This window comes from Anopheles marshallii, chromosome X (genome assembly GCF_943734725.1).
Source record: "Anopheles marshallii chromosome X, idAnoMarsDA_429_01, whole genome shotgun sequence".
In the NCBI taxonomy this organism is placed as follows: domain Eukaryota; kingdom Metazoa; phylum Arthropoda; class Insecta; order Diptera; family Culicidae; genus Anopheles; species Anopheles marshallii.
The window spans coordinates 18,537,465-18,549,867 of NC_071325.1; the positions used below are offsets into that span (position 1 = coordinate 18,537,465).

The 12,403-nt window shown below is 43.3% G+C and overlaps 1 protein-coding gene across 1 annotated transcript; it reads right to left on the reverse strand.

Annotated features, from left to right (window-relative positions):
* Window positions 1–2,667: 2,667 nt before the first annotated feature.
* Window positions 2,668–5,465, reverse strand: LOC128711209 (uncharacterized protein K02A2.6-like). The gene is made up of 2 exons (XM_053806079.1): window positions 2,739–5,465; window positions 2,668–2,688 (listed from the first exon to the last, which is right to left on the reverse strand). Exons 1-2 carry the CDS (start codon window positions 5,463–5,465, stop codon window positions 2,668–2,670), a joined length of 2,748 nt encoding a protein of 915 aa, XP_053662054.1.
* Between the last annotated feature and the right edge of the window lie 6,938 nt (window positions 5,466–12,403).

Below are 12,403 nucleotides of genomic sequence, written 5' to 3' on the forward strand. Positions count from 1 at the left end.
TGTTGTGCTCGGTTACACTTTGGCGTAGCGTTGTAGATGAGTATATTATTCTGGTATGAAACTATCTCGATGAACTGTTAGCAATACTCGGATCACGTTTAAAACATATGGTTAATACTTGAACAATATAGCTCTTATAGTTCTTTTAATCTTATCGTAAACACAGCACTGATTCGCTATTTCCACTCGCCCTGTGTTTCTCACTCTGTAACGGTTATCACGTATTTACTGTTATACTAATCCTTTCTCATTCAGACTAGAAGATACTGTTGTTTGTTTTAACATCATCTGTAAAATAAAAAATACGTATATTTATTTAAAGGATATTGCATGTAAAAAATGCAGTAATTCTTCATTTAATTATTTTTATTCATGAAACACTCATACCCTCCGTCTGACTGTCCGTCATACCCAGTGGAGGTAAAATAAAGAAAACAGCCCTTGGCAAAATTTGCTAACAATTTCGTTTGATAGTTTCTTTGCACTGTCAGCTTTATACTGGAACGAAGAAGTAAGACATCACGAAACACTTTGTGTTATCAGAATACATTCAATCTGCCTATTAAAATATGTTATTCCTTCTGCGGAAAGGCGAGAATGTTGAATAGAATCCGTTGGGTGAAACAGAGTTACAGGTACCCGATACTATACGTGATTGTAAAGGGCAGTGGAATGTAAAGAAGAGTTTCGAGTAAACTGAACGCAAAACTTCGCCAGAAGGTAGAAACAACTGGGTTGAGAAGAGATATCGGAATAAGATTGCCTTTGTTTTACGAAAGTGCTTCTATAAGCTGACTACTTCTGAGTATTGAATGCTACAATGGAGGAGTTGCGGAAGGTTCTAAGTAAAAAAAGAACTTTACAGCCGGATAAAGACATTAATGTACTGCTGTTATTATTATTATTATTATTATTATTACTATTATTGGGTTTTTTAGATGACAGAACTGTCAGGATGCAACCTGGCAGTTGCATGGGGTAGTTATTTTCTTTTCATGCACTGTAAATATCATCGTATATCATAACCTTACTTTTATGTTTTCTTTCGCGCCAAATAGGAGGACACTATACATGCACGAAAATGAATTACACGTGAACCGTTTACAACACACGTATTATAAAGTAATATATTCTATACCGAAATTCGACACCTTACAACATGCACACTCCCGCCTCTCAAACGTTCATCGCGGTCGCTTGTCCGAACCGAAGTGTCTGGCCGCGCGCGCCCGTACGCTGACCTCTCGCTGGCACCGGTGGATCGCACTTACACCATCGACCGCTGGCCGTTACTTGTCAGCGGTGAGTTACCGTGTCGGATCCACAGATGCGACATAGGGTGGTCCATAACATCTCCCCCTTTTAATTTGCAGGTTATACCCCTCGAGCCTACGCGGAAGTCTTCTAGTCCTAGAAGACCGGCGTGGTGATCCTACTGGTTGTTGTCGCCTTCTCGGAATGAGGGGTATCGGTCTGGGAGATGGTCCACTCGGTAAAGGTATTTCTTCAGTGCCTCCAGCAGGCACTAGCTGTTCGTCGTCGGGAGCACTTTCAATGAGAAAGTCTATGGGTAGCTGGTGGCGAGGCGCTAGCGTGGAAGACTGGCGAGTGGCGCTAGTATTTCGCTCCCTCAATTGGTTCAGGTGGCGGCGATGTAAACGACGATCCTCGGTCTCGATCTCGTATACCACGTTACCAATTGCACGTAGGACTTTTGCAGGAACCCATTTCCATGAGTTCCGCGTATACCACTTTGCGTAGACAAGATCACCTCCCTGGAAACTACGATCTCGTCTTACTGGTTCTGCTTCCGGTGTCAAAGGTGGTTTTAACAGCTCCATTGCTGTCCGGATCTTTCTTCCGAACATAGCCTCCGCTGGCGACCGATGCTTTTCCAACGCTGGGTTGGGGGTTGCTCGGTAAGTTTGCAGGAATATTTCAAGCGCTTCTGAACGGGATGCTCCTCCTTCTTCAATCTTCTTTACTGAACGCTTGAAAGTGTCGACGAAACGTTCGGCTTGCCCGTTGGATTGAGGATGAAATGGTGGACTGGTGACGTGTTGAATACCGCTGCTAGCACAATACTCCGCGAATGTGGTACTAACAAATTGCGGTCCGTTGTCACTTACGAGCGTTACCGGAGACCCGAACCTCGCGAATAGGTTTCGTAATATGGCGATTGTTGCCGATGAAGATGTGCTACTCGACTTAATGACTTCTGGCCATTTGGTGTAGGCGTCCACTACTACTAAAAAATATTCGCCCTCAATCGGTCCTGCGTAGTCGACGTGTATTCGCTCCCATGGCTGTTTCGTAGTTGGCCAGGATACTGGTTTAGTGTGCGGTGGCGTTTTGGCGGCAACCGCACAAGCACTGCACGTTCTGACGCATTGTGCGATGTCCTCGTCCATCCCTGGCCAGTACACGTAGCTTCGGGCTAGTGCTTTCATCCGCTGCATTCCTGGGTGCCCCTCGTGCAGTTGCTTAAGACACCTTTGGCGCAATTTTGCGGGAATAACCACTCTCTCCCCGAACAAAATGCATCCACGTACTGTGGATAGCGCTTCGCTTCGATTGAAAAAGCGTGCCAAATCTTGGCCGTACGTTGTGTCTTGAGGCCAACCTTGCAGGATGTAGCGGTGAACTCGTCGCAGTACCGTATCAGCCCTAGTAGCGTTCGCAACGTCTCTAAAATTAAGAGGGAATGCATTTATTGACTGTATGGCAATGTAACTTACGTCCTTTTCGAGTTCAGTGCTGGCTACGATGTATTCCGGATCCGGCTTCGCATGCTCGCTTATCAACCTCGACAGTAGATCCGCGTTTCCAAACTTTGTCGAGGGAACATATTCGATGCTGAAGTCGTACAGCTGCAAGGACAGCGCAAAACGTTGCAGCCTGTTAGCTGTGTAGACCGGTATGCCTTTTTTGGATCCGAATATCCGTAGCAACGGACGATGATCTGTCTGCAGACGAAAATGCCGACCGTACAGCATTTTGTGAAACTTCTTCACCGCAAAAATGATGGCAAGGCCTTCGCGATCGATTTGGCTGTAGTTGTTTTCCGCTTTCGTGAGTGCCCTCGATGCGTGCTGAACAACCTTTAACGAGCCATCTGCGAATTTGTGGCTGATCGTGGCGCCAAGTCCCACCGCTGATGCATCTGCAGATACTACGATTTCGGCGTTTGGATCGTAATGTGTTAGGAGCAGATCCGATGATAGTATCTCCTTGAAATGCTTGAAAGCGCGTTCGCATTCGCGAGTCCAGATAAAACTGGTTTCGTTCTTTAAAAGAACATCGAGAGGGTATCTAAGGTCGCGCATTTTCGGAACGAATCTACCATAGTAATTTACTGCGCCTAAGAAAGACCGGACTTCGCTTACGTTAGTTGGCGCTGGTAGTTTTAGGATCGCTTCGATCTTTGCAGGGTTTGGCCTGAGTCCACGACAATCGACGATGAAACCTAAATATTCGATTTGGTGCGTTTTGAATGCACACTTTTCCGCACGGATTGTAAATCCGTAATCGCGTATTCTGTGGAAAAGGTTAAGAAGGTTTTCGTCGTGCTCGCTTTCCGTTTTACCACCAACGATTACGTCATCCATGTAGCCGGATGTTCCTCGTAACCCTGCGAGCATTGTGTCGATTAGTTGCTGAAATGCGGCCGGTGCTATTTTGATACCCGGTGGTAGGCGATTGTAGTGGTACAGTCCACGATGTGTGTTGATGGTTAAGAGGGGACGGTATTTAGCATCAATTTCGACCTGTAAAAACGCGTCCGAAAGGTCGATTTTGCTAAAAAATTTACATTGAGCCAGCTTTGCGAATATATCATCTGGGAGCGGTAAAGGGTATTCGTAAGACTGGAGAGCCGAATTCAATCCTGTCGAGTAGTCTCCGCAAATCCTAATACTACCGTTCCCTTTTCTTACGACGACAATGGGCGCTGCCCAATCGGAATAATCGACTGGCGTGATGACGTTAAGTGCCTCTAACCGATCAAGCTCTTTTTCAACTGTTGTTTGCATGGCATAAGCTACTGGGCGCTTGGGACAAAAGGTCGGACGTACGTTTTCTTTTACTTGCAGCTTGATACTCGCCTTGGTGCATAATCCGGTGCCGTTGAAAACAGTCGGAAATCTGCTCTCCCATTTCGCAGATTCACACTCGACTCGATTGCAGAACTGGTCCATTGGCAAAGTTCCTAGCGAAAAAATGTCGACAAAATCGGCCCCCAGAAGCTGTAGATTAGAGGGAACAACTCGAATCGTTGCGGATTTTGTCACACCGTTGATCGTGACTTTCGCCTCAAACTCGCCATCCAGCTGAAGGCGTGTACCGGATGCTGTCTTCGCATGCACTTTTGCTGTCGTTAGAGGCGGCATGCCTAGCTGCTTCCACGTTTTCCTTCCGACTATTGTGATGTCCGATCCCGTATCGAGTTGCAAACTAGCTGATTTGTTACCTATTTGAATGTTTACAAATTTGCGCTTATGAATGTTACGAACATTCACTACCACTACACGTGTCGCTGTCGAAGTGCGCTTGTGAGATCGGATGAACTTCTTTTTTCGGCCTGACGAGCTGCAATGACCCTCGCGATGGCCAAATCTCCCACAATCCTGGCACTTGTGAGAGCCGTACGTACACTCTCTCACCCAATGGGAATCGCCGCATAACCAGCACGGTCTCGGTGGCTTCGATGCCGGTGAACTTCGGTCGGGATGTCGCTGGTTAGTACGCTCGTTTTTCTGAGCGCTGCGCTGCTTATTCTCGCTCTGCAATGCAAGAACTTTTTCTTCCTTCCCAGTGGCGAACATTGTACTTACTACCTTTAAGCCTGTTAACCGTTGGCCTTCGGCGGATAGCTGCTCCAGCGTGAGATCCGGCCGATCCTCAATTCGTGCTAGGAGCCTTGTTCGGACGTCGTTATCCACTTCCTCTCTTAACCCGCAAACAAACATTAAGCATTTGAACTGGTCCTCCGTCATACTAGCGAACTGAAAATCGTTGCAGGCACGATTTACTCTACAAGCGAACGGAAGCAGATCTTCGTTTCGCTCTTTCGCTGTTTGGAGGCACTTGTATCGCTTACTACTAAGCGATTCTACGGTTCCGAATAGCTTCTTTAGTTTGCTTACCGTCTCGTCGAACGTGAGGTCGCGGGGCAGGCAGGGAAGAATGAAGTTTGCGTACCGCGCGTGTTCCGCTGTACCCAATTTGCGAGTGAGCAGGCGGATTTTCGCTGAATCATCGAGCCGGGAAGCGTCTTGTACGAACAGATCCTCGAAGCGCGAGTACCACGCTTGAAATGTGGCACCGGATTCTGCGTCGTACCGAAACTCGCTTATGCTTCCCGATAGGGCGTCCATGATCAGCTCGGGATCCCGTGGCGCTAGTGACTGTTGCTGGGCGGGGGGCTGGGGTGTCGTGTGGTGCTGCTGCTGCATCAACTGAGCCATCATCTGCTGCTGTTGAGCTGCTTGTTGCTGCTGCTGTTGCATTTGCTGCTGCATTACTTGCAGCATTTGGTACAGTAACCCGAATTCAGGACTCTGCGTTACCGGTCCTGACTGGAGTGACGCTACGCCTTGATGCTGCGACGGCTGTTGCTGGGTCGATGCATTTTGCGATGGTGGAGGTACGCGTTGTGAGAAAGCCGCGTTCAAAATGCTTGCACCATTCTGCGACAACCGACGCTGTTCGTCTGTCTCTGGATTTTCGCCGGGACTATACATTTATTTTGCGGTATCTTTGACGGAATTGTCTAGGATTTAAATAGGAAGCACTTCACACGCGAAAAAAAAAACTTTTTTTTTTTTTCAACACTTATAGTTCCTATTTTAAATTTCGTTTTCCTCGTCGCCACTTTTATGTTTTCTTTCGCGCCAAATAGGAGGACACTATACATGCACGAAAATGAATTACACGTGAACCGTTTACAACACACGTATTATAAAGTAATATATTCTATACCGAAATTCGACACCTTACAACATGCACACTCCCGCCTCTCAAACGTTCATCGCGGTCGCTTGTCCGAACCGAAGTGTCTGGCCGCGCGCGCCCGTACGCTGACCTCTCGCTGGCACCGGTGGATCGCACTTACACCATCGACCGCTGGCCGTTACCTGTCAGCGGTGAGTTACCGTGTCGGATCCACAGATGCGACATAGGGTGGTCCATAACACTTACAAAATGTAAATACACGATGTCTAATGTCGCGCTATGGAAAACTTTAAAATTGAATAACTTTTAAGGCGTGATTCAAATGCGATGAAATATTCTAGTGAAAGTTGGGAGAAAATTTAAATTTCTAATTCTGTTTAGTACTTCCCTTAACTCGTTCCAAATGTGAATAAAAAATTTGACGATACTTTTTTTTTCAATAAACAATATTCAATTAATAATATATTTTATACAAAATTTTTTTTTTTTTAATTCAATTCAAAAATTCAAAATAGATTAATTTATACTTTTGGTAGCCTAAAAAATTCTTTCTTATTATCTCTAAATAATGCTCAATGATAGAACAATCTAAATATTTGGCATTTTTCCTTGAAATCAGGTACGATTTGTTTTCTGTTTTCTTATGCAACTCCGTGCAGCATCTGTTCAGTGCTCGTGTTAAAACAACTTTACCAATGGCACAAATTCCGGATAAAGCAAAAGAAAAAGCACAGCACAAAATATGGCACCAAAAAAATGGAAAAATATTATTAATTCGTGTTACTTTCATTAATTTAGTCATTTAAGCAACGTTTTCTGTAATAAATCACATTGTTCTTGGGTACAAACAAACAAAATCCAATGAAAACAAAAAATAACATAATTCAACGGTCAAAATCCACCTGTTTCAAACACACACTAGAAATTTGAGCGACGCGACCAAAAAATGGTGTTCACACGTATATTGAACAATTCGGAGCGCGAACAGCCCGTTTGACAATGTATTCTACATACTCTGAACTTTGCGTCACACGTTTCCCCGATATATATTTATCAGTGCAAGATCTTTCTGTAACGAGAAAAATTAATTTTGGAAAAATTGTCAATTGCAAGCGGAATCAAGTTCATCAAATCTTGAAATTTATATCATATCCGACGCAATTTCCCAACCGCGCTGTCGAACACTGTCCTTCATACATCAACATTTGAAGTATTTGACCAAGAGGTTTAAATATATCGGTGTCAAAGCTAAGTAATGAAATACGTACAATATGTAACAACTGTGGCAGATTCAACTACTTGAAGGCCATGAGCAGCATGGTAGTTGGGGCCCACGAGTAGAAAGAGACTCACCGACCTTCCAGGAACCTATGTTCTCTCCTACCTCACATGAACATACTCTTTCTTATTATCTCGTTATCAAATACAAACTATATCTTGTTATCGAATACAAACTCTTTTTACACCCAAGCATTCTTCGAAGTCCCCGTTGACGACGGGGCCTTAAAGACAGGCTACGTGGAGCGCAAATCCAAGCGTTGTGTCGAAATCATTTTTAGGTTTGTAAGGTGCAAACGTGATGCGCAAACACTAGTAAACAAACCTTTAAATGCCTTTCGCGTCTTTTTAGGACAAAAATTAACATATAAACACATTTAAACAAATCATAAATCAGACGGCCTTGATTGTGTATTTTTTACAGAATGATTCTGAGCAATCTTGAGAGATTTATGATAAATAAATCAGATATTTATTCTGTTGTCATGTAATCCGGCTGAGCTGATTCGATCAGTTGCTCGCCGTTGGCAGTTGAGCGATCTGCGTGTCGATGTTAGGTGAAGGATCAGCTCGGTAGGTCAACTGTTACAAGACATTGGATGAACAGAAAAAGAAATGGAGCAATTCTAGATGGTGCGACCGGTCGATGTTCGCGCGGGTCCTAATCGTTTTATCTGGAAATTGTTTGCATATAATTAAGTCAATAAAGCTAACGTGTCCATAGGGTTTGATTAGTAGTCTGGCAAGATATCACGAACATTTTCTACAAAACTTAAAATATTATAAATCTCAAGCTTACGCTCCGTCTAAAGAGGTTATAATATTAAGGCATTAAGTTATAGTTTGTCACATAAATCACACACTACTCTCTGCTTCTTATATGCGGATTCGGAGATACGCGGTTTTAGGAAATTTTACAGCAGAGTTAATTTATTGCACATAATTTAAGCAAAAAGTTGTAAAATTGGTCTAAAATAGCTTGCTTTGTCATATAAAACATTTGTTTTTAGTTTATTTTAATGTGTTTTATCGAAAAGTAGCCTGGTTTGCTGAATAAATTAAGGGCAGAGAAGGAATACAACTATTTTACTTCGAAGTATAAACGATTTTACACCCGGATTCGACTTACGCAGAAATTCGATATACGCGGATTTTTTTTTCGATATACGCGGGTTATGGCGGTCCGCTATAATAGCGTATCTCGGGGACTGCCTGTACTGCACTTGGGAAGCACTAAGTTAAAATTTACTTCATGATTACTTTTTTTCCAGAGTCACCGATATGTTTGAACCTCTTGGTCGAATAGCGCAGATTGTTCGACAGCGCGATTGTGAAGAAGTGCGACAGGTGTTATATATATATATAATTTCGCTAGCAATCCACCTTTTTTTATAAAACTATTTTTCCTCGTTTCAAAAAGTTCTTGCGCTGGTTATGATAAAGCGGGAAAAGGTGTAACACGGCACATCACAACAATCTCCTAATCATTTAGACCTAACGCCATACAGAACTCAGAAGTGCTCGCTCTAACCGCTATTTCTCTCCTGCTTGCACCCGCACGGAATGGTAACACTCATCGATGGGTCGACCGATTTGAGAGAATTCTCTCACGCTTTGCATTTCTCCTCCGTCATTCTCGCACACTTGTACACGTAGCGCACATGGGTCTTGTAGGTATAGGTGGGTTTAATGAATGTGTCTTCCTTGCACATGTCTTTCTTCTCCGTCAAACATAGGCGAATCGTGCAGCTGAGCGTTTTGTGACTATGAATTAGTGTGTGACCCCATGTGATAATGCATGAGCTCCGCACGATTTGCCTTGTTTTAACCCAACTTTTTGATCGTGGATTAGCCTGCACCAATGCATCGCTAACAAAAAATATTTGAAACTATGCAGTGCAGTCAGAAACGGATAACGCACTACGCAAACTAATCGGTCCTGCAGGCCTCGAGGAGCAAGGGGCTCTGAACATCAATAATACCAATATCTAATTTCAACTAATTTCCAAAGAGCATCATCCGCTATAGAGTGTAATTTTGATCACTTAATGCACTTAAGCTTTTCACGCATAGTGCGAAACTGTGCGTATCAGCTCTTATCCGTCCGCACGTTTTTGTTTCCTCTTGGTCCTTCATTGCCCAGTACAAAATGCTGACACTTCTCGAATAGTGGGCTTCTTTCTGGCACACAACAGTGAAATGTATAGCGCTGGAAATATTGCGTAGGACATTGCGCGTGACTCCTTGGAATTGATACAGATCAAGTAGCAGATTCGCGTAAGGAACTGGACATCACAAGAGACTTAACTCGGGAACGGGAAGGATATGCATCCCTACGAGTCTGACCGTATAGGCCATAAGCCTTCAGCTTCAGCCTTCAGCTTCAGCCTTCAGTCCCAATAAGGATAGATCATGCAATAGATCTTGTGACCACTGATATTTGTGACCAGCATTAAACCGAAGGTTTTCTCTCAACTCCACATTGGTGTCGCTGGTGCTGCCATTGGTGATGGCATGGCCAGAGGATGGTTGAAGCATTTTACGTTCTTACACAGGTACAAACAGTCAAACAAATCAAATGTAACTTCCAGTGTTGTGTCAACAGGTTTCTTCTCACCTGCTGACTTTTACATATTTCAAGTTCGATCTGTTTAAATGTAATGGTTAATGAATACTGTAAAATATTCAGAAAACTAACCATACAAAATTCCAAATTAACAGTATAAAAGGACAACATTTTTTCACCAGAAGATGGGATAGCAACTTCCAACGCAAACTCGTCAAATTTCTCCTTATCAGTAACCTGTGCAAAAAATATAAGCATCCATAGCCGACTAGACCACCATCACCTACAGTAAAGAGGCGAATGAAACTGCCCAGCTCAAAGTCTCTATAAAATCAATAAACAACAACAAAAAGAAAGCAACTTCAGTTCAGTTCAGTTCATCAAGTGCACATCAGCGATCCATTCGAGTTACCATTCAGACCTGTCTTCAAGAGCCAGCGCCTTTCAAGGCTACACCTTGGTTCTCATTCTGTTAGCTGGCTTGAATCGGTGCCCACGGGTAGGACTACAGTAGTACAGCATCCGCCGGATAACCAGACCAGCTGGTTACAGCTCTACCTGTGTTGAAGAATAGTGCGCCGGTGCCTGCCGAAGCAATTTGTATTTGAGATGCAAGGAATCTCCCAGCTGCAGCGATCGGAGGTTTTGGGTAAAATTTTTCCTTCCGACCGTTAATGGATAACATTTAACGGAAGACCTCAACTCTCCCAACATCATTCAGAAGCGATGAGCATAGTATTGTCCTTGTTGACATAGTAGTCCCTACATCAAACGGTAGATCTATTCCACACGCAGAGCCACTAGATCGCCACCATAACAATATTATTCAAAGGGCAACATACACTTTCTATCGGCCTTTGCTCTAGATCTGGTCAGACGGCGTAGATTGTTTCTTGAAATTATCCCAATCGTTTTTTTTTCTAAATCAATCCAACAATAGGATCAGACCATTATCGAAAGGGTAGTTTGGGGGGCATGTGATGGGAGAAGGGAGAGGGGGCCTTGAAGTTGTGCGTTGATGTTAGGCGGTTCTTTGTTCAACATTTGGAACAACATTATACCTTGCGGAAGAGTTAAAATATTTCTTTGACAATCCAGATACGCTTTCCAGCATAGCAACTTGTTACGAGGCTCTAGGCGGTTGCCTACTCCGCCCAACTTGCATACGTTAGTATCAATCGACTGATTGTTAGGCTCACTAGTTAGTTCTGAATTTTGTTCTATTCAAAACAGATCTAATGTCCGAATCATATCCAAATCCGATAGGAAGAAGACACATTGTACCGTGAGCGTATGCGGTCCCGTTATCTTCGCATGTATGCGAGTATATGTTCATACATTGCATACACACATACTCTACGATCTACGTTTTATGTATAGCGACTAATGGGCACGAAAATTGCTACGAGTGTCTTTTTTATTTTTGTGATATTTCATTGAATAAACATGATATTCTCAATCTGATCGGTCGTCGACTATCACTTGGAGCAAAAAAGGAAAAATGCGCTAAAATTGCCCTAGCCTCTTTTTTCTGAATTATGTTTTGGTAGCAATCCCCATTCATCATCAATATTTTCCTTTTTAGCATCATAATGCAAATGCAGCAACTAACTGCATGATGACAATCTAATTGTGCATCCAATAATGATTCTTATCTTCGACAAGAATGAGAAGATGACTTTTTATACAACATTTGAACAATAACAAGACAAAATAATTTGTCATTTTTCTGGCATTTTTTAATCATATACTCATTTGTAAGTTAACAGCTTCGACGGCGAGTCAAAACCGTGCAGGGTATTTGCATCACCTGATGCAAGTCAATTGGCTTACTACTTTTACTCCCAAACTGCGTTCTTATACATGCTCCAATCAGCTGTGCGTTAATGTTAGTTTCTACATGAATGCATACAACAGCACCTGCCATAAATAGGCATCGGACTAAGTATTTTTCCTTTGCATTTTGAACCCAATAAGGATGGTATGGTTCGTTTGGTGCATTTCGAATGACCAAAATGGACTCAAACCAATGTTGCATATCGACGCATCGATCGACGCGCTGATCATACAACAAAACCGGACGCGTTTGCTTACCCTTAGACTGGGACTCCGTGGCCGCATCGATTCGCCGTCGAGGTAAATTGGTATCAAATGGTATAATACAAAAGTTCTGTTCTCGTTCTTTCAACAGCTGATCCGTGCAATCATACGAATGCAAAAATATCTGTCACACTCCTCTTCACTATGCACGCACTTCCACTTCCGAGCGCAAAACCATCCAACCATTCACACATGCAGAATAGAGCAATGCACACTATCTTCTCCTACAAGAGAAAATAGTACGGAAGAGGTGTCGAAAATGGCGCGCAGGTTAAGCATACTGCTTATAGCTATAGAGTACAGCGGTAGTGTACAACAGTAGTGTAGAGACGTGTAACATAGGTAGGGGAAAGTAGAGCAAAGAAACATATGTTTTTTGTTCTCTCTCCCTGCGCAGGGGAAAAGCGCTCCAAGGTCCAAACGAAGGAGAGATTCGTCGTAAATTTGAGTGATAAGTCCCAAAAACTGCTCACTCAACTCATGAGTCCATAAAATTTGGGTTCCTCG

Excerpts from the sequence above, each read along its gene's own strand:
- LOC128711209 (XM_053806079.1), bottom strand. The coding sequence starts at position 5,465 with ATGGCTCAGTTGATGCAGCAGCAGCACCACACGACACCCCAGCCCCCC. Across the intron at positions 2,689-2,738 it reads GCACTGAACTCGAAAAGGAC|AGACGTTGCGAACGCTACTA; the intron begins GTAAGTTACATT and ends TCTTAATTTTAG.